The sequence below is a fragment of the Schistocerca piceifrons genome, chromosome 3, assembly GCF_021461385.2.
Source record: "Schistocerca piceifrons isolate TAMUIC-IGC-003096 chromosome 3, iqSchPice1.1, whole genome shotgun sequence".
In the NCBI taxonomy this organism is placed as follows: Eukaryota; Metazoa; Arthropoda; class Insecta; order Orthoptera; family Acrididae; genus Schistocerca; species Schistocerca piceifrons.
The window spans coordinates 666,402,022-666,424,497 of NC_060140.1; the positions used below are offsets into that span (position 1 = coordinate 666,402,022).

The 22,476-nt window shown below is 43.9% G+C and overlaps 1 protein-coding gene across 1 annotated transcript in view; it reads left to right on the forward strand.

The window, feature by feature from the left end:
- The window catches only part of LOC124787716 (HEAT repeat-containing protein 3), a 309,813-nt gene that overhangs the window by 266,388 nt on the left and 20,949 nt on the right, over window positions 1-22,476 (forward strand). The window contains exon 11 of the mRNA XM_047254560.1: window positions 17,715-17,830. Coding sequence (XP_047110516.1) covers window positions 17,715-17,830 — 116 coding nt within the window. The remainder of the gene's footprint in view (window positions 1-17,714; window positions 17,831-22,476) is intronic.

Below are 22,476 nucleotides of genomic sequence, written 5' to 3' on the forward strand. Positions count from 1 at the left end.
GGCACTAGTACAGTGTATATCCACCTTTCGCAGCAATGCAGGCTGCTATTCTCCCATGGAGACGATCATAGAGATGCTGGATGGAGTCCTGTGGAACGGCTTGCCATGCCATTTCCACCTGGCGCCTCAGTTGGACCAGCGTTCGTGCTGGACGTGCAGACCGCGTGAGACGACGCTTCATCCAGTCCCAAACATGCTCAATGGGGGACAGATCCGGAGATCTTGCTGGCCAGGGTAGTTGACTTACACCTTCTAGAGCACGTTGGGTGGCACGGGATACATGCGGACGTGCATTGTCCTGTTGGAACAGCAGGTTCCCTTGCCGGTCTAGGAATGGTAGAACGACGGGTTCGATGACGGTTTGGATGTACCGTGCACTATTCAGTGTCCCCTCAACGATCACCAGTGGTGTACGGCCAGTGTAGGAGATCGCTGCCCACACCATGATGCCGGGTGTTGGCCCTGCGTGCCTCGGTCGTATGCAGTCCTGATTGTGGCGCTCACCTGCACGGCGCCAAACACGCATACGACCATCATTGGCACCAAGGCAGAAGCGACTCTCATCGCTGAAGACGACACGTCTCCATTCGTCCCTCCATTCACGCCTGTCGCGACACCACTGGAGGCGGGCTGCACGATGTTGGGGCGTGAGTCGAAGACGGCCTAACGGTGTGCGGGACCGTAGCCCAGCTTCATGGAGACGGTTGCGAATGGTCCTCGCCGATACCCCAGGAGCAACAGTGTCCCTAATTTGCTGGGAAGTGGCGGTGCGGTCCCCTACGGCACTGCGTAGGATCCTACGGTCTTGGCGTGCATCCGTGCGTCGCTGCGGTCCTGTCCCAGGTCGACGGGCACGTGCACCTTCCGCCGACCACTGGCGACAACATCGATGTACTGTGGAGACCTCACGCCCCACGTGTTGAGCAATTCGGCGGTACGTCCACCCGGCCTCCCGCATGCCCACTATACGCCCTCGCTCAAAGTCCGTCAACTGCACGTACGGTTCACGTCCACGCTGTCGCGGCATGCTATCAGTGTTAAAGACTGCGATGGAGCTCCGTATGCCACGGCAAACTGGCTGAAACTGACGGCGGCGGTGCACAAATGCTGCGCAGCTAGCGCCATTCAACGGCCAACACCGCGGTTCCTGGTGTGTCCGCTGTGCCGTGCGTGTGATCATTGCTTGTACAGCCCTCTCGCAGTGTCCGGAGCAAGTATGGTGGGTCTGACACACCAGTGTCAATGTGTTCTTTTTTCCATTTCCAGGAGTGTATATAGGAACAGCAAAATTTCACATAAATGATTTGCAAAATTGCTAGTTTTCAGTATATAACATGGTATTTGGAGTTTCTATGAAATGCTGCAACATTTTATATTTTTCCTGTTCCCTTGTAAAAAGTTATAAATCCGAGGGAGCAGTTTACAGATGTTGCAGGGTGTATACGACCTGGGACAACCGGGAGATCTGGGAATTTTTTAGAATTCCGGGAATTTTTCATTGTTTTAGTTTTCAGTTAAATTTTTGTAATTTACTCTAACAAAGGATATTACTGTATCCCACTACTGCAGAATAATACTGCAGCATTAAAACAAGAACAAGAGAAAAAACTAAAATAAAATTTAAATTGCATAGGAAATGCGCCATATAAAATAACACAGTGCTCATACAAGCGTCTGCCAACAGCAAAATGTGTCAGAGGCTTTCGGAAGACTATGCAGTGCTTCATAACAACAAATTGCCTTCGATGAGCGTGACGTCACAACTGTTTACATTAGACTCATTTAATCAGTTACGAGCAGGCTCATGCACGCGCACGGTTGAGTCGCATATGAGTAGTACCTTCTCCCGCTTCTGGCTACAGAAATGTGGCTGGTGGCTGTGCAAGCAGCAGTAGCAGCCACATGGTACCCGGAAAAAATTTTGCTGGCACGCCTAAGCTGCCAGATTCACGCGTGTGCAGCAGGCCCGGATCTTGTGGGGAGTGAGGGCAAACCAGGGTATCTGAACCAGGCGGCAATTTCCGGGGGAGGGGGCAAATTCATATTTGGGGAGAGGGGGGGTCCTTGTTTCACAAAGCACCTAGCATCCAGCACACGTCGGTATATCGATTATTTTGAAACACACCCCTGCTGGTTTTTGAGCACGTTCTAAGTTTATTTCAGAATTATTATAAGTTGATTTTTGAATGCGTGCATAGTGTACGTGATGTCTCTGCCAGGGGAATCCTCATCACATCTAGAAATAAACTTTCCTGCATACAAAATGGGACGGGGCCATACGAGCTGAGCGGAATAAAGCCAAACCGGTGAATGCCAAGTGCTGCTTGTTTATGTGGTTGATTCAGTTTGCGAATGTTCAGCGTTGTTATAATTACTAGCGAAATCTGTAGATTCAGACTACCAGAGTGAATATAAATGACTAACAGGTAAGAAAGATTACGTATTATCTTCTCGGTATATCCAAGAAAGTGAAATTTTGACAGAAATTTTTTGGCCAGATTGCTACATGAGACAGGGCCAGTTGTAGTCCCCGGCTAGCAGCCGCTTAAGTTCCATTCTGGGAGTAGCACGGAAAATGCATTGTACGCCTAACCGGAGAATAATCACTGGATAACTAAACCAGTGATTGTGGCAGGGTTAGTGAAGTTAACTGGAGAATGAGTTTTGACAGTAGTAGGAATAGTTACAGAGTTAGTGATGATAAGACTGTTTGTTAGAACGAGAAAGGAGACGAAACGGGGACATCACACAAATTATGGAAGAATATGACGATTTATACAAAAATATCATTCTACTACTTTTCGGTCTCGTGCATGAGAAACTGGAGAGTGTCAATGAAATGTGAAGCTATTTCCTAATGTAAAGCTTTTTGCTTGTAGTTGGCCAAATAGGTATTTCGTATTGGTACTTTGTGAATTATGTTCTGACATATTATAAAAATGATCATTATTGCCAAAACAGTCTCACTTATTTGGTGTTACAATTTCTGAAATATTAGAAAGGCCTATTTTGTTTTCTCCAGCACAAAGTGACAAAATAGACATAATCAGATCGAGTAACCACACAGTCTTGGGTACTATTTGTATTAACAGCTTTTTCAGTATTAGACAACGTCATTTTGATTTTTCATGTAGCAAAACCTTTCACGAACTTTGATAAGGTAATAGCCCTTTCACAGAAAGGAAAGCACACCATGTAAAGCTGTAGCAAGATTAGAGAGAGAAATTGCTAGGACCTAAGGATTGAAGAAACGTGTACTGTCTTGCCTTTCTCTTGTCTTTACTGGTTTTAGGTGTCCTATATTTAATTTTATGTCACACAGAAGAGCAAGTTATTAGCTAATAGACAATAAAGTGTCCAGTTTTTCTGAAGAGTTCTTGTTCTCCTGGTTACAAATAATCCTATCCAGTATTAATTGCGAGGTGTGTTTTTTTAAGTAAGTAAATAAATAAAGAGGGCAGGATGTCAAACCAACTGACTGGGAGCAGGAGAGGCGCTACAGGACATTTTAATTTCCACTGTCCTGGAATAGTTTGATGGCATTCATTACAAAATATACACATTTGAGTACCACAGAGCGAAATACAGTGACATGCAGTGTAAACCCCCCTGCAGGTCCGGGGTAAGAATAGGCCCGAGGTATTCCTGCCTGTTGTACGAGGCGACTAAAAGGAGTTTCAACCGTTTCGGCCTTCCATGTGTTGGTCCCCCTTGGGGTTTGACCTCCATTTTTCAAAATTCTACAGAAGTACGAGCCTTTTGGGGAAGGACACCTTACGTGGTGTACCACTGGTCCTAAGTGCACTAAGACCTTGGCACTCAGTATTGTACCGGCGTTGTAACCGTACCCACTATTCCTCAAATTGGGCCTAAACGCCTGATGGGTTGTCCAAGTTACGCCCATAGTGCATCTCCGTCTGCCCCAGCGATCATGATGGACTTTCCATGGCACCAGAAATCCAGCACGGTAGCCAGCCCGTTGTGGTGGGGTCGTCATGTACCCTCTAGGTTGTAGCCCCCTGACAACACAGGGATCGTACTGCCGATACCTGAGCTGCACCCTCCCCACGTCGGCCAAGGAGTAGATGCCCGTCTCCTTGGGGCATCAGGACTCCCGGCAATGGTCATCCTGCCAGGTGGCCCTTGCTGCGGCTGGGTGGCGCCCGTGGGGAGAGCCCCTGGTTGGAGTGGGTGGTATCGGGGCGGACGTTTCGCAGATGAAACGTCAACACGTATCAGGTCGCTCTGCGGCCGAGTCTTTCAAAAGAAAAGGTACCGTTTCTAGTCCTGGTTCTCCTGCCCTTTCCCCCTTGGCCACTCCATGGGAGGAGGGACAGGCCCGCCGGCTTGGGGCGAAGTACTTCCCCCGCTATTTGGTCTGTTCTCGAACCGATGGGGGGACATTCGCCACCTCCAAGCCCATGTTCTTTGTTCAGCACATTGAGGACATCTTCGGGGAAATCGAGGCTCTCAGCAAGATGCGTTCAGGGTCCGTACTTATCAAGACCACCTCCGCCACACAGTCGGCGGCGCTCCAGGCGTGCGACCGCCTAGGGGACATCCCAGTATCCATTGTCCCACATCTGGCACTAAATAGGACGCAGGGGGTTATTTTTCATCGTGACCTCCTGCTACAATCTGATGAGGAGCTCAGGGCCAACCTGGAGCGCCGAGGCGTGCATTTCGTCTGGCGAGTCCAGCGTGGCCCCAAAGACCGTCGCATCGACACCGGGGCCTTCATCCTCGCCTTCGAGGGGGACGTGCGACCGTACGTCCCACCTCCTATGCGCTGTTTTAGGTGTTTGCGCTTTGGGCACATGTCGTCACGGTGTGAGACTGAGCCCCTTTGTGGCGATTGTGGACGTCCTCTTCGTGAGGAACATACATGCACCCCACCACCTCGGTGCATTAATTGTCCTGGCGTCCACTCGCCTAGATCCTCAGACTGCCCCGCCTATCAGAAGGAGAAGAAGATACAAGAAATCAGAACTTTGGATCGTCTCTCTTATTCTGAGGCCAGGAAGAAGTATGACCGCCTTCATCCCGTGCCATTGACCACTTCATTTGCCTCAGTTGTGTCCACTCCTTCCGCGGTATCCTCACCCCTATCCTGTCCCCCCTCCGCCTCCTCCGCCCATCAGGGGGCTCTGCCCCCGCCTCCCAAATCCCTCCCTTCCAAATCCTCCTCCCCCGTGGCCCCCACCCCCTCTGCCCCAGGGGCCACCCTTCCTCCTCCTCCTCCTCCTCCTCCTCCTCCTCCTCCTCCCCCCCCCCCCACGCCACCTGAGAAGCGATCCTCTTCTCAGGTGTCCATCAGGGAAACGTTCCGGACCCCAGCTTCCGAGGTCCGGCGTTCCAAAACGGACCCCGCGCGTGAGGACCTTCTTCAGGTCCAGCCCACCATCCCTGTGCCTCCTCGGCCTTCCAAGGCGGCCTCCAAGAAGAAGTCTCTATCCCCCTCTCCACCCCGGCGCGTTTTGTCTGACGCTTCATCCGTGAGTCGCTGCTCCCGGCCGTCCTCAGTTTCGCCGGGACGCTCTGCTGCCAGGCGCTCCGCCGGCCTTTCGTCGGCAAATGATGCGGCCCCTTCTACACAACCAGGGACAGTGGCCGCAGCTGGCGACGAGTCGATGGAACCGGATCCGCCTCCCGGCGGTTGTAGCGTTGTTCCCTCGCAACCTGGCCCTCCGCGGCCGTCGAGGTGACCAGCTCTTCCCCCGTCTCGTTCCCCCAACTTTTTGACTAGCGATGGCGTTGTTTCATTGGAACATAAGAGGTATTCGATCTAATCGGGAGGAATTACAACTGCTCCTCCGCCTGCACTGTCCGCTCGTCCTTGGTCTCCAGGAAACCAAGTTGCGCCCAACTGACTGTATTGCCTTTACCCACTATACCTCGGAGCGGTATGACCTCACCCCTGTGGACGGTATCCCAGCTCATGGTGGGGTCATGTTGCTCATTCGGGACGATGTCTATTACCGTCCCATCCCATTGACCACCCCACTCCAAGCAATAGCTGTCCGCATTAGTCTGTCTGCTTTTACTTTTTCAGTTTGTACCATCTACACTCCACCGTCATCTGCTGTTAGTCGGGCTGACATGATGCACCTGATCGTTCAGCTTCCCCCGCCGTTCTTATTGTTTGGCGACTTCAATGCCCATCATCCCCTTTGGGGCTCTCCTGCATCCTGTCAAAGAGGCTCACTCTTGGTGGATGTCTTCAACCATCTCAATCTTGTCTGCCTCAATACCGGCGCCCCGACTTTCCTCTCGGACTCTACTCATACCTACTCCCACTTGGACCTCTCGATCTGTTCTACCACTCTTGCCCGTCGGTTCGAGTGGTATGTCCTTTCTGACACCTATTCGAGCGACCACTTCCCCTGTGTCGTTCATCTCCTGCACCACACCCCATTCCCACGTCCTTCGAGCTGGAACATACTGAAAGCTGACTGGGAACTTTACTCCTCCCTGGCGACCTTTCCGGACCACGATTTTCCCAGTTGTGACAGTCAGGTCGAATACCTCACGGCTGTTATCATCAATGCTGCCGAATGTTCCATTCCTCATACTACTTCTTCTTCACGTCGCGTTTCCGTCCCCTGGTGGAACGAGGCTTGTAGGGACGCTATCCGTGCTCGACGACGTGCTTTACGCACCTTTCGCCGCCATCCTACATTGGCGAATTGTATTGAATACAAACGACTCCGAGCGCAATGCCGTAGAATCATCAAAGACAGCAAAAAAGCTTGTTGGGCCTCTTTCACCAGCTCCTTTAACAGTTTTACTCCCTCTTCCGTCGTTTGGGGTAGCCTGTGCCGGCTGTCGGGCATTAAGGCCCACTCCTCGGTACCTGGTCTGACCTCAGGTAATGAGGTCCTCGTTGATCCTGTGGCTGTCTCCAACGCCTTTGGCCGCTTTTTCGCGGAGGTTTCAAGCTCCGCCCATTACCACCCTGCCTTCCTTCCCAGGAAAGAGGCAGAAGAGGCTCGGCGACCTTCCTTCCACTCGCTGAATCTGGAAACTTATAATGCCCCCTTTACTATGCGGGAACTCGAACGCGCGCTTGCACTGTCCCGATCCTCTGCTCCGGGGCCAGATGCCATTCACGTTCAGATGCTGGCACACCTTTCTCCGGCGGGCAAAAGCTTCCTTCTTCGTACCTACAATCGCGTCTGGACCGAAGGTCAAGTCCCCAGGCGTTGGCGTGACGCCGTTGTTGTTCCTATACCCAAACCCGGGAAGGATAGACACCTTCCTTCTAGTTACCGCCCCATTTCTCTTACAAGGCGATGGAGCGCATGGTTAATGCTCGGTTAGTCTGGATTCTTGAATCTCGACGACTACTTACTAATGTCCAATGCGGCTTTCGTCGCCGCCGCTCCGCTGTTGACCACCTTGTGACCTTGTCGACATTCATCATGAACAACTTTTTGCGAAGGCGCCAAACAGTGGCCGTGTTCTTCGACTTGGAGAAGGCTTATGATACCTGTTGGAGAGGAGGTATCCTCCGCACTATGCACAGGTGGGGCCTACGCGGTCGCCTGCCCCTTTTTATTGATTCCTTTTTAACGGATCGAAAGTTTAGGGTACGTGTGGGTTCCGTATTGTCCGACGTCTTCCTCCAGGAGAACGGAGTGCCTCAGGGCTCCGTCTTGAGCGTAGCCCTTTTTGCCATCGCGATCAATCCAATTATGGATTGCATTCCACCTAATGTCTCAGGCTCTCTCTTTGTCGATGACATCGCGATCTACTGCAGTGCCCAGCGAACATGCCTCCTGGAGCGCTGCCTTCAGCGTTGTCTAGACAGCCTCTACTCATGGAGCGTGGCAAATGGCTTCCGGTTCTCTGAAGAGAAGACGGTTTGTATCAACTTTTGGCGATATAAAGCGTTCCTTCCGCCATCTTTACATCTCTCCCATTTGTGGAAACAACTAAGTTTCTAGGGCTCACGTTGGACAGGAAACTGTGTTGGTCTCCACATGTCTCTTATTTGGCGGCCCGTTGTACACGTTCCCTTAATGTCCTCAGAGTTCTTAGCGGTTCATCTTGGGGAGTGGATCGCACTGTCCTGCTTCGCTTGTATCGGTCCATAGTCCGATCGAAGCTGGATTATGGGAGCTTCGTCTACTCGTCCGCTCGGCCATCCCTCTTACGCCGGCTCAACTCCATCCACCATCGGGGGATACATCTTGCGACCGGAGCCTTCTACACTAGTCCTGTCGAGAGTCTTTATGCTGAAGCTGCAGAGTTACCATTGACCTACCGGCGCGACGTACTGCTGTGTCGGTATGCCTGCCGGCTGTTGTCTATGCCCGACCACCCCTCTTACCAGTCCTTCTTCACCGATTCTCTCGACCGTCAGTACGGGTTGTATGTGTCTGCCCTGCTGCCTCCCGGAGTCCGCTTCATCGCCTGCTTCGACAATTGGATTTTGCCGTCCCTACCACCTTCAGAGAGGGTGAGAGCCCGACACCACCTTGGCTCCAGGCTCCGGTTCATATTTATCTCGACCTCAGCTCACTCCCGAAGGAGGGTACTCCGGCTGCAGTGTATTGCTCACGGTTTGTCGAACTTCGTGCTCGCCTTGCCGGTCACACCTTTATTTACACCGATGGCTCCAAAACTTACGATGGTGTCGGCTGTGCCTTTGTCGTCGGGGCCGCCACCTTTAAATACCGGCTCCTCGACCAATGTTCCAGCTTTACAGCCGAGCTTTTTGCTCTCCATCAGGCCGTTCAGTATGCCCGCCGCCACCGCCATTCATCGTACGTACTCTGCTCTGACTCACTCAGTGCTCTTCAGAGCCTTGGAGCTCCCTATCCGGTCCATCCCTTGATTCAACGGATACAGCAGTCCCTCCATTCTTTCGCTGATGGTGGTTCTGTCAGCTTTCTGTGGGTTCCCGGACATGTAGGAGTGCCTGGGAATGAGGCTGCGGATGCTGCAGCCAAGGCTGCAGTCCTCCTGCCTCGGCCAGCCTCCCATTGTGTCCCGTCATCTGACGTTCGTGGGGATGTATGTAAGAGGCTTGTGTCGTTGTGGTGGGATGCTTGGTCATCCCTCCAAGGAAACAAGCTCCGGGTAGTAAAACCGCTTCCAACTGTATGGACAACATCCTCCCGACCATCTCGGCGCGAGGAGGTCCTTCTGACCAGGTTGCGGATTGGGCATTGCCGGTTTAGCCACCGCTACCTGCTCTCCGGTGACCCAGCCCCGCAGTGCCCTTGTGGTCAGGCATTAACAGTGCGCCATGTTTTATTGTCGTGTCCCCGTTTTAGTCAATTTCGTGTTGTCCTGTCCCTGTCATCTACTTTACCGGATGTTTTAGCTGATGACGCTCGAGCAGCTGCTCGTATTCTGCGTTTTATAACTTTAACTGGCTTGTCCAAAGACATTTAACCTTTTTACTTATTTTATCTGCATCTTTGTCAGGTCCTTCTGGTGTCCCCCCATCCCCTTGAGTTGTAACAGATTCCATGTGCTCTAACAACAGTGACTGGGCGCTAATGACCTCAGCAGTTGAGCGCCCTTAAACCCCCCCCAAAAAAAAAAAAAAATGCAGTGTAACAATGTTGTTTGATGATGGGTGGCACCTCACTGCACACTCAAGACCAAATAACATTTCTTACATTTCCTCAAAGATATATCTTTTATGTATCAGACTCTTCAGAAAAATGTGCGCTACAAAGTGAACTTATTTTTGAAAAGTCTTCATTTTTTTACGTTCTGATGTGCAGAGCAGTCTGAGCTATAGTTGGGGGGAGGGGGTGTTAGTCTCCACGTGACCCATTTCTACATTTAGTGATTTTTCTGTTTCCTCTTCATTTACTGCTCCCACGTCAAATGAAAACAAGACGGATTTCTGTGGCTGGGAGCTATCAAGTGAATTAAAATACATTCACATAATTACGGAAGGGTAAACTATGTTACTAGTTTCAGATTTTATTTTATTTCCACCTTTTTGACAGTCAAGCATTAATCACCTTGCAGAACAGTGAAGTTATTTTTGTCGGTTTGATTATTAAATTTGGCTTTTATTAAGCTTTCCTGCTGAGGCAGTCTATTTATTCCACACTATTGGCTAGTTTCAACTGTTCGCTGCATTTCAGGTGCACGTTTTCATCTTCTAGCACGTATGGCATTATGCCATAATAAAGAACCAAACACGAGATAATACAGTACTGGTACTCCAAGAAAATTTACGTCCCAAAAACCACACTGAAAAGCTTCATATCCGGTAGAGGCCTTCGTCATTGAAAATCTGGACATACAAATGTGCACTGGCACAAGAGGTTCTAGGCGCTTCAGTCTGGAACCGCACGACCGCTACAGTCGCAAGTTTGAATCCTGCCTCGGGCATGGATGTATGTGGTGTCTTTAGGTTAGTTAGTTTTAAGTAGTTCTAAGTTCTAGGGGACTGATAACCTCAGATGTTAAGTCCCATAGTGCTCAGAGCCATTTAAATGTGCACTGTAAGGCGAACTAGGCATTGTAGAATGGTTCACGAAATTGTGACACTCTTGGAGTATCCTCTGATGTCTTGTTTCTTTTATGACATAATGTAAGATCTTTTAACGTCTTACACGTACGATCATACGGGCTTCCTACATCACTGTAGCTGCGCAAGCGCAGTGACGCCTCTTATCTGGCGCTCTCTGACAACTGCTGAAATGAATCTATTTGTAACAGGTCATGGGAAAATATTGCGAATTGTTGTTAGGAAAGTGTTATTTTCAAAGTAAATTTCCTTTTATGCGAGATGAACTATGTGCAAGAATGTACGATGGATTTCTTAAATCACAGTGTGTTTGGTCTCTTTTAAAAATCACCTTTTTGATAACGAGCCATTTAGAAGAATTTCGAGCCCAGAAGATCAGAGATTTAATCTTCAAGACAAATAATATATGCGAAAGTTTTGCTTTTCTTGTAGCAACACTGTATATTAATTTAAACCATTAACTTTACCTGCTGCTGGAATTCGAATTTATACTTTCGTAATACGAAAATATGTAGCGTACATGTTGCTGCACATCAGAGCTGTTTCCAAAACGTGTTTTTTTCCCCCTGAGTATCGTTTTCTAGAGGGGCGGGAAATTCTATGCTGCTGTTAAAACCATATCCTATCAAAGGATAAGTTTTACAGTTCCGAGGGAAAGTATACTGTCACTTAACATGGCAAAAGCATTTTTCACCCAGGAGAAAATGTATTTTTAACCGGGAGATCCGGCAAAAAATCCAGGAATTTTTTCTCCTTGTCCGCGTATACACCCTGTATTGGTAACATAGTTATTGAATTTCGAAATTTGGTAGCGACTCTTCTCAAGGTGGTTCATGTACTCGTATAATTTTTAAATATCAGCCCATTTTCCTGGTAAATAATTATGGATTTTCATCCGAATCAAATTAAAATACCCTACATTCAACAAATTCCTTTCTGTCAACAGTTTTAGCCACCAATATCACATTTCCCAACACTTTTACCCACCATTTTGTAAAAAAAATGATGCATTCGTGAGAGATCTTTAACGTGTTGCATAAATTAAACCATGTATTTTCATAATACGCTGCACAAGTATAAATACAAAAGCTAATGAAGATGGCACTTAATCTTTGCAAACACGTAAATCAACATGGCATCTGCTCAGTTCACTTCTATCATCCAATCGCAGCACAGGAAAATTCAAGTCCTCTGTTCACATATGACAAACTGAAGAAGTTAAAATATATTTTCAGAATGTGGTCCACCACTGCTCATAAATTTTTGAATAACATCTCATGATTACCTGTGGACTGAAACTAGTTGTTAACTAAAGAAATTTTATCAGCAGCTCTTGTCAAGGACACTAATGTACTTCAAATGAAGAAATTAAAATATACTGTACAAGTAGTATGATGGTCGTATGGAACTGTATCATTGGGTCTACCAACTCTCAACTAAACTGCCAACTTTCAACTTAAACTAGACTTCAGACTGTGCAACAGATTAGGCTGTGACAAGTTTCATTCTCAAAACAATTGAATAGATATTGAAATAAATGTTCTTGATATTCTGTTTTACCTTCACAAACATGTTTGCATGACAAAAATGTCCTGTACTGTGATTAGGTAATATTAAGAACTGAGCATGCACAGTGTTTGTGTGCTTTTTAACTGAAAAATGCTGTATCTGGTGGTTTTCATGTTTATACCTTCGTACATTGAAAATATGTAGTTCATTTGATGCACCACATTAAATATCTCTAAAAGCCCACTGTTTTCGGCAAGACTTTAACAAAAAAAAGGGGGAAATGTGACATCTCATAAAACTGCAACTTATATTTAAAGTTAAAACCTTCACTATTGTGTGAAAGGGACTTTAGTAATCAAACCAGAAAACTTTTGAGAAATGTGAGAAGATAAATATTTCAGGCAGAAATGAAGGAAATACTGTAACTCAGTGGGTCGCACCAACAAAATTAGCTTATGGCCAGATATTGAAAACAGTCTATGTTCATTATATTCTTGTTTTAGCCATAGGATGATGGTGATTTACGCTATTAAAGTTGACATGCAAAGGGTGTTACGTATACCTGAACTGACAGGCCTCAGTCATGTAGATATTCTGAAGAATTTAAAATCCCTATATAATGTAGTGACAAACCAGCTTTCCTTGCGTGCAGGAAATGTGAACATTTTCAAATGTCTTGTGTTGTGGTGGTGTCTATATTAGATTCCAGACATGCAGTCACAGAAGAGAAATTTGAAATTCAAATGCTGCATCCATTTGAAAACTGTCAAGTATATGATTGGTGAGTTATTTTTTCATTAAAGGGACCACAACCTGCCTATCTAACCCATGTTAATTTAGGCAAGTATTTGACCCATTTCAGAAAATATGTTACATGATGAAGAAGGGATCGGTTGGTAGGACATGTTCTGGAGGCATCAAGGGATCACCAATTTAGTATTGGAGGGCAGCATGGAGGGTAAAAATCATAGAGGGAGACCAAGAGATGAATACACTAAGCAGATTCAGAAGAATGTAGGTTGCAGTAGGTACTGGGAGATCAAGAAGCTTGCACAGGATAGAGTAGCATGGAGAGCTGCATCAAAACCAGTCTCTGGACTAAGGACCACAACAACGTGATGCTAATGGAGTCAACTGTACTAAAATCTTCTTTATCCCTTTTATAGTTTCTAAGAAATATTTTTTTAAATGTATCAACAAAAAATATTAATTGTTTTCTGCAGAAATTTTTTTTTGTGAACTTTGCAATGGTGGAATATTAATGAATGTAGTACCAGAGGTGGCTTTTTATGTTACGCAGAGTCTCTGAAAATTTCATTCATTTATCTATGATGGTTTCTGATATAATGGGGCATATGTACTGAAAATTTTAGTTTGCGGGAAACTGACTTTAAAGAAAAAAATTTGAGATTTGTTACTTACAGTGAATTAATACTGTCCTGCTGCATATGGTGGCCCTTCTTTGGCCTCTAGCAGGTCTTCCAATTCCTTTTTCACCTTCCTGGATGTTTGTCTTGCTTTCTTGGCCGTATTAGATGCAGACCTGTCTGCATCGGCTATCCTCATTTTATCGCAATGTTGCAGCCCAGTGATCATATTTTCACCAGCATTAATTCCCAGCTTTTTCAGTACCCAACACTTTCCAATATTACCACAATTGAATGTAATAACACCATCATGAACTCCTAGTTTCATTGTATGCATGCCTACAAATACAGTTTTAGGAAGGCAGTTCGAAATTATGCTGTTGAAACATTCATTTGAGTTCTGTGTCTGCCCATGCAGACATTTCCTTTGGTCAGGATGAGCCAAGTCTCTGAAAATAGGTTTAATTGCTGTAATACCAGCAGCAGGAAGAGAATGCTGCAAGATTCTCCAGTTGCCTGAGCCCTGTTGTATTTGCACCACGAATTTTCTCCTGATGGACACAATCCATGACATGGCTTATCATCAGTAGAGGACACGGAAGAATATGGCCCAAACATCTCTCTTCATTGGCTCCAGATTTTCTTTATTTCTCCTAATTGCCTGCCCTTAGTATACCTGCATTTCTATTTCAGTTTTAGTTAACCGACCCTGTCTGGTCAACAATTTTCCATCTTCTAATTTTTTTCCTCTCATATCAACAGTTAGTTTTCTCTGCCTTGTTGCAAAACATTTCTGAACATGGCCTACACATTCTATTTTGTTAATAATGGCATCTCCATATGGCTTAGAGTTCACCACATTGTTGTATGCCTTACTGTCACCATCGCCCAAATATCTGGTGTACCGTATGCGTCTTGTTTCTACGGAGTGATGAAATATTTGTTGTACTCCATGAACTTCCATACCACCACTTGTTCGTCTAAAATTAGCCACACAGTTGTGTTCTTTGTTCATTGACTTTACAACTTTTGCAATATTTAAACATTATCTCCACATCTAACACTCTACCGGTGTCTACACTCAGGGCAGTCACTACTCCATTCAGAGAAGTATGTCCTCTTTTCTGCCAACTTCCATCAAGTGCAACTGCAATATCCGAACATCCACCGTTTTCTTCCACTGTTTCCCTAGCAGCCAGTTTCATGCTTTCCTCACTGACCTCACATACAGCTTTCTCTAATATCACAGTCAGTTTTTCAAATTTATTTGGTGGTAGATGTAAGTTCATCACTGAACAAAATGTTCTCCGTGCAGCCATGTCCTTACCAATGGATCATAAGGCACAAACTAATCTATATTGATTTCATAAGGGCCTCTTGCATCTGGTTTTGAAGAACTCATAAATGAAATCACAGCTGAGCATTTGATGCAAATTAAATCCAAAGCAACTGCTAGGCCTTTTCTCCCGCTGGCACTCTCACAAATTTTCACATTCTGTGACTCTCCACACTGTCTACATTGCACAAATTTAGAAATTACAGCTGATAATATTCTCAAATTTATAATAATGTTACTGCACCCATTGTCACTTACAGTAAATTCATTGTAACACTTTTGAAATGGTGAGAGCTTCTTTGATGATGCACTTGTTGAAGAATTACAATTAGACACATCATTGCCAGGCAACATAATCTTTTGTACAGAAAGCTTTCTAAACTTGTTTCCTCTAAATGGTCGTTTCTTGAAAATGCCTTTACATTTTGTCATCTTCAGTAAACACAACAAAATACACGTAAACAAGCACTGCAAACGTAAGTATAACTACTACTCACTATCACACTTGAACAAAACTAACTGCATGTTTGAAAGTGTATTGTTTACAAACAGCAGAAATTAAAGGAATACTGACTGTTGCATTCCAAGGATAGCCAACACACTCGGGAGTAAAAAAAAAAAATCCCTTACGTGCAATGTAGGGGATATAAAGATCTAAAACATATGCAGAAAAGTGGGCATGGCACATAAACACACGTGGTAGGAAAACGCTGTTTAAATGCTCGAAAAATATTTTTTTCAGCAAAATTCTTTTCAGAGTACTTAAATAAAACTTTAATCTATCAAAATATGATGAAAACTGAAAACCAGTTTTTTTTTACCTGAACAACAGTGTGGTCCCCTTAATAGGTTTAACATAAAATTCCTTTTCTTTCTCTTTTTTCCCAATAATGTAAATAATTGTGATTTGATATGATATGTTCAAAATTAAAATATACTTCACACTTTTTTTTAACAATCAGTTTTATTGGATATGCTAAAACAAAACATTACATGAAGAGAGTAGGGAACTGTCAGAACAAAAAGTATCAGGACAGAAGACAGGTTCTCAGGATGTTAAATGCACTGATGAGCCAAAACATTGACCATCTGCTTAATAGCGTATTTGTCCATCTTTGGAACGAAATACATCACTGATTCTACATATCAGTGACCCGACAGTTTGTTCATAATTTGTGGAGCTGGTAATTTGTGGAGCTATGTGGCATTAGATGTCTATGCTCAGGTCATTTGTGTACACGATGATGGGACCCAGATGGGTTCCGTAGGATTGACATTACCTGAATTTGGTCATTGAGACATCAGTGTTAGTTCACTATAGTGCTCCTGAAACCACTTGTAGCATGATTTTGGCTCCAAGATGCAGACAGGTATACTGTTGAAAGATGACATCACCAACGGGGAAGATGAAGCATGAAGGGATGCACGTGCCTCATAGCTGTCAGTATGTGCCTTCGATTAATACCACAGTCCCGTGCAAGTGCAGAACAATGCCTCACATAGCATAATAGTGCTCCCACCAGCCACTCTGTGGCGAAGTGCGCGTTTCGAGCTGCCATTCACCTCGATGACAACATTTGTGGAGATGACCATCGACATGGTGTAGTAAAAATGTGATTCACCTGAAGAGCTGACATGTTTCCATTCATTGATGGTCGAATCCCAATGGTCCCGTGCTCATTACAGCCGTAATTGATAATGTTGTTGAGTCAACTTATGAACACACAGGGGTGGTCTGCTGCTGAGCTCCATCTTCAACAATGTACTATGAACGGTGTGCTCCAAAACACTTGGACGTGCACTAGCATTGTGCTCTTTTGGCAGAGGTGCCACAGATCACCATCTATCCTACTTTACGATTTAGTGCCTAGTGGTGGTTTCACTTTCCTCCTCCCTCTTTCCGTAGATGCTCATGACAGTAGTACATGAACATTCAACCAGCTTCACCCTTTTAGAGATACATGTTCACAGGCTCTGCGTAATAGTAATCTGCCCTTTGTCAGTCTTTTATCTCGATGGATTTCCCTTTTTGTGACCCAGTCTTCGCTAAGGTGATCCCCTTCCATGTCTGCTCTGCTTACATACCTTGTTACCACAATACATGCCTGCAATGCTGCCAGACGGCATCCAACGTTTCAGTGGGCAGCGGTCATAATTTTTTGCCTTACTAGTGTATTTTATGTGATTAAGTGAAACTATTAATGATTTACTAAGCTGAGCAAAGTATGCAGAACTTTTAAAAGCTGATGTTCTGATTTTATTACATTACATAAAACTACAGAAAATGAGCAAGAAGGAAACTGAATAAATTTTTAAATTCCCAAAGAATGGGAATGCATTTGTGCTTCCTGGGACCTGTGGCAGTAATCGGAGGCATAGTGACAGCTGTGAACTATGTGAACATTATTTCAGACCATCTGCATTCTTTCTCACCTTTCCTGACAAGGAAGGCATCTTCCAGCAGGCTAACTGTCCTCATCAGAAAGCCATAATCATGCTACAGTAGTGCGAGAAACATGGTTGTGAATTCTCTTTGTTTTCTTAGCTACGAAGTTCACCTGATCTGATTCTGATGGAACACTGAAGACACTACCATGCCACCATAAAAACTGTGTGACTTCTGTGTAGATATCTGGCACTACATACATCTGTAAATATACCTAGAACTTGTCAAACCATGCCATCCAGAATCACCACTGTGTTGCATTCCGCAGGTGGCTGAACATGCTATTAAACAGGTGCTAATAATATCTTGACTTGTTAGTGTTTAAGGACAGGTTGCTCACTCAAATTCCGAAATAGTTAAAAAAAAAAAAAAAAGAAAAAAAAAACAGTTATTCTGTTGTCTCTCAGGCACGTGCTTCACTTGGTCGGGCTATACCAGAAATAGTTTTCTGTTCATTTAACACTCTTTGGATTGCTACCAATAGTGTGCCTTGGGTATCTCTAAAAGTTTCAGTTGAACCAGTGTGTATATGTTGATGATTCTTGTTTCCTTCAGATTCCAATGACACTACATTGATGGAAGCTGTAACAGCTGCTATGCGAGCAATCCTTCAAAAATCTGCACCACTTGCACCCAGTTGTTTTAAGGATATGACCCAGTCAGATTTGAAGGTAAATGCATGAAATACTACTCACATTTTTGTTGTATTATTTTAATTAATATTTCATGTCTAATTTCTAAAAACTTTCACTATTACTCGCATGTTTTATAAGTGCCAAGAATTTGTGTACTTTCCATTAACTTCTGGCACTGCATGTCTTTGAGGCAGAAAGTGTTTGTGCCGACATATTGTCAAATTATAGATGTACAACAGGGTGTATACGACCCATGAGATCCGGGAAAAACCCGGGAATTTTTTCATCCGGGAGAAAACTGGGACAAACCCGGGAATTATTTAGAATTCTGGGAATTTTTCTTTGTTTTAGTTTTCAGTTAAATTTTTTTGATTTTGACTTTTAAAAACCAATACTCTAACAAAGGAGATTACTGTGTCCCACTACTGCAGAATAATACTGCAGCAGCAAGACGAGAGAGAAAAAAATGAAAATAAAACTTAAGTTGAAAAGGAAATGCGCCATATACAACAACAAAACACAGTGCTCATACAAGTTTTTGCCAAAGGCTTCAGGAAGACTATGCAGTGCTTCATAACAACAAATTGCCTCCGATCTGCGTGACGTGACAACTGTTTAAATTAGGTTCCTTTGAGCAGTTGCGGGCGGGCTGTTGTGCATGCACAGTTGAGTTGCGTATGAGTAGTACCTTCTCCCACTTGCGGTTACAGAAGTGTGGCTGGGAACCACAACCTAAGATTACCCCAGTTTGGAAGTACAGTAAATCCGGGGCTGATGCACAGAGCAGTCTGAGTTGTTATGGAGAGGTGTTTACGTTCAGTGTTTTGTTGTTTCCTCTTCATTTATTGCTCTCGTGTTAAATGATAAAACGGATTTTTGTGGCTGGCAGCTATCAAATGAATTAAAATATGTTCGCATAATTACGGAAGGCTAAAATATGTTATTAGTTTCAGATTTTATTTCCACCTTTCTCTCAGTCGAGCATTAATCGCCTTGCAGAACAATGAAGTTATTTTTGTTGGTTTGCTAAAGAGATTTGGATTTTATTAATATTTTCTGCAGAGGCAGTCAGTTTATTTGAAACGAAGTATTTAATTTCACACTATTGGCTGGTTTCAACTGTTCGCTGATTTCAAGTGTACGAATGCCATAATAAAGAACCAAACATACATCTGAATCTGGACATACGAATGTGCACTTCAAGCCGAATCATGCATTTTAGTATGGTTCACGAAATTCCGATGCTCTTGGAGTATCCTCTAATGCCTTGTTTCTTTTATGACATAATGTAAGATCTTTTAATGCTTTACACGTACGAATTGTACGGGCTTCCTGCATCATCGTAGCTCCGCAAGTGTGGCGACACCTGTTATCCAGCGCTCTCTGGCAACTGCTGAAACGAATCTATTTTTAACAAATCGCGGGAAAATATTCTGAATGGTTGTTTGAAAAGCGTTACTTTCAAAGTAAATTTCCTTTGACATAAGATGAACTACGTGCGAGAATGTACAATGAATTTCTGAAATAACAAAGCGTTTGACTCTCATTTGAAAATCAACTCTTTGAGTACGACCATTTAGGAGAATTTCGAGCCCAGAAGATCAGATGTTTACATCGTTCCTAAACATTTTACTGGCACATTTGTGTGATGTATCTTAAAGTGTAACACTCGTGAAAAAGATCAACATATATGTGAAGCAGGCAGAAAGGAATACAAACATCTCAAAAATGAGATTGACAGGAAGTGCAAAATGGCTAAGCAGGGATGGCTAGAGGACAAATGTATGGATGTAGAGGCATATATCACTAGGCGTAATATAGATACTGCCTACATAAAAATTAGAGAGACCTTTGGAGAAAAGATAACCACGTGTATTAATATCAAGAGCTCAGATGGAAACCCAGTTCTAAGCAAAGAGGGGAAAGCAGAAAGGTGGAAGGAGTATATAGAGGGTCTATACAAGGGTGGTGTACTTGAGGACAATATTATGGAAATGGAAGAGGATGTAGATGAAGTTGAAATGGGAGATACGATGCTGCGTGAAGAGTTTCACCGAGCACTGGAAGACCTAAGTTGAAACAAGGCCCCGGGAGAAGACAACATGCCATTAGAACTACTGACAGCCTTGGGAGAGCCAGCGCTGACAAAACTCTACCATTTGGTGAGCAAGATGTAGGAGACAGGCGAAATACCCTCAGACTTCAAGAAGAATATAATAATTCCAATCCCAAAGAAAGCAGGTGTTGACAGACGTGATAATTACCGAACTATCAGTTTAATAAGTCACAGCTGCAAAATACTAACACGAATTCTTTACAGACACATGGAAAAACTGGTAGAAGCCGACCTCGAGGAAGATCAGTTTGGATTCCCTAGAAATATTGGAACACGTGAGGCAATACTGACCCTACGACTTATCTTAGAAGATAGATTAAGGAAAGGCAAACCTACATTTCTAGAATTTGTAGATTTAGAGAAAGCTTTTGACAATGTTGACTGGTATACTCTCTTTCAAATTCTGAAGGTGGCAAGGGTAAAATACAGGAAGCGAAAGGCTGTTTACAATTTGTACAGAAACCAGATAGCAGTTATAAGAGGCAAGGGGCATGAAAAGGAAGCAGCGGTTGGGAACGGAGTGAGATAGGGTTTTAGATTCTCCCCGATGTTATTCAATCTGTATATTGAGCAAGCAGTAAAGGAAACGAAAGAAAAATTCGGAGTTGATATTAAAATCCATGGAGAAGAAATAAAAACTTTGAGGTTCGCCGATGACATTGTAATTCTGTCAGAGACAGCAAAGAAGTTGGAAGAGCAGTTGAACGGAATGGACAGTGTCTTGAAAGGAGGCTATAAGATGAACATCAACAAAAGCAAAACAAGGATAATGGAATGTAGTCTAATTAAGTCGGGTGATGCTGAGGGTATTAGACTAGGAAATGAGACACTTAAAGTAGTAACGAAGTTTTGCTATTTGGGGAGCAAAATAACTGATCATTGTCGAAGTAGAGAGGATATAAAATGTTGACTGGCAATGATAAGTAAAACGTTTGTGAAGAAGAGAAATTTGTTAACATCGCTTATAGATTTAAGTGTCAGGAAGTCATTTCTGAAAGTATTTGTATGGAGTTTAGCCATGTATGGAAGTGAAACGTGGACGATAAATAGTTTAGACAAGAAGAGAATAGAAGCTTTCGAAATTTGGTATTGCAGAAGAATGCTGAAGATTATATGGGGTCTAAAGTACTGGGAAATTCTACATCGCTATATAAAACCATAAACATTCAAAGGATTGATGAGTTTTACAGTGCCAAGGGAGAGTATACGGTCACTTAACACGGAAAAAGTGTACTTTCACCCAGGAGAAAGTGTATTTCTAACCGGGAATTTTTTTCCTGGTCCACGTATACACCATGTACAAGGTGTGATTACAAAAATCGAACTTATTGGTTTTTGGGAAAGGATTTTCCTATTCATCTTGTGATCACCCTCCCCTGTTCAACCTTGTGGCAAGAACTCATGAAGCCCTATACTTTTAAAATTATTGAAGAACACAATAAGCATATCCTTTACATTTAACCACATTGTTTAGATTTTTGCAGTCTTGTGATTCCAAATGTTTCTGCTGGGACGATTGGGCTTAAAGTTTCAGTGTCTTGTCAATAAACCCGTGTTTCATTCCTGATCCACTTGCATTAGCCACCGTTTCTGTTCGAAGTCCAATTATTTCGAAATAGATTTTTCTCACATATTTCATGCCCATAAAACTTAGACATGACTTAGTTTATAAGCCAGCATCATTTATGGCTTCTCAGTCAGTGAATTAACAATCTTCATAATAATTTCTTTCACTTTTTCCATTATTTTATTGGCTGACAATGATGTGTTGGATGCACATCTAATATTTTTACAGCTGACAACAGACTGCGTATCATATTTGGCTAACACTGTACATACACTGTTCAGTCACGTTTAGCAACATAACAGTGAAAAAATTGCACAAATCAGACTAATACAACAAGTAAAAACACAGAATTCTCTGTTAGCTTTTGAACAAGCCTTGTTCCATTGGTAACATTAAAATTGCAAGGTGACAGAATGTGTGACCAGTTTTTATCTTCAGGAGGCAAATTTCTGACTACTGCTGATAGACGCACATTAAATGAGGAGAAAGCTGTACTAGTTTTTGAAACTTTCAGTCCCATCCTCAGGAAGGGAGAAGCGAAACGGTGTGGAAAAGTAACTAATACTCTTTGAGATAACTCCATAACTGACTGCAGCTGCCAGTGTTTTGTGTTTATTCTCGGGCAGTTACATAATTATAAACAAAATTTAGAGCTACTGCAGACTTAAGTAACATTCATTTTGCTTTTATAAAATACAAAATATTTGTGATGTGTAGTTAAATAAGTATGAGAGCTGATTTTATGTAAGAGCTGGTTGCTAGTGAGTTATTAACATCTGTTGAATAATTTGTCAAAACAGTACCGGTAAATACGGAATCAGAAGCAACAAATACTTGGATTGGGAGGGGGGGGGGGGGGCTGAGAGAGAGAGAGAGAGAGAGAGAGAGAGAGAGAGAGAGCGCTTATGTAACATCTTGACAACTCCTTCATATGTAGAAAGTAGGGGCTCAGGAGCTCATATGTTTGTGCAATTAGAAAGCAGTGCCAAATAAGAATGT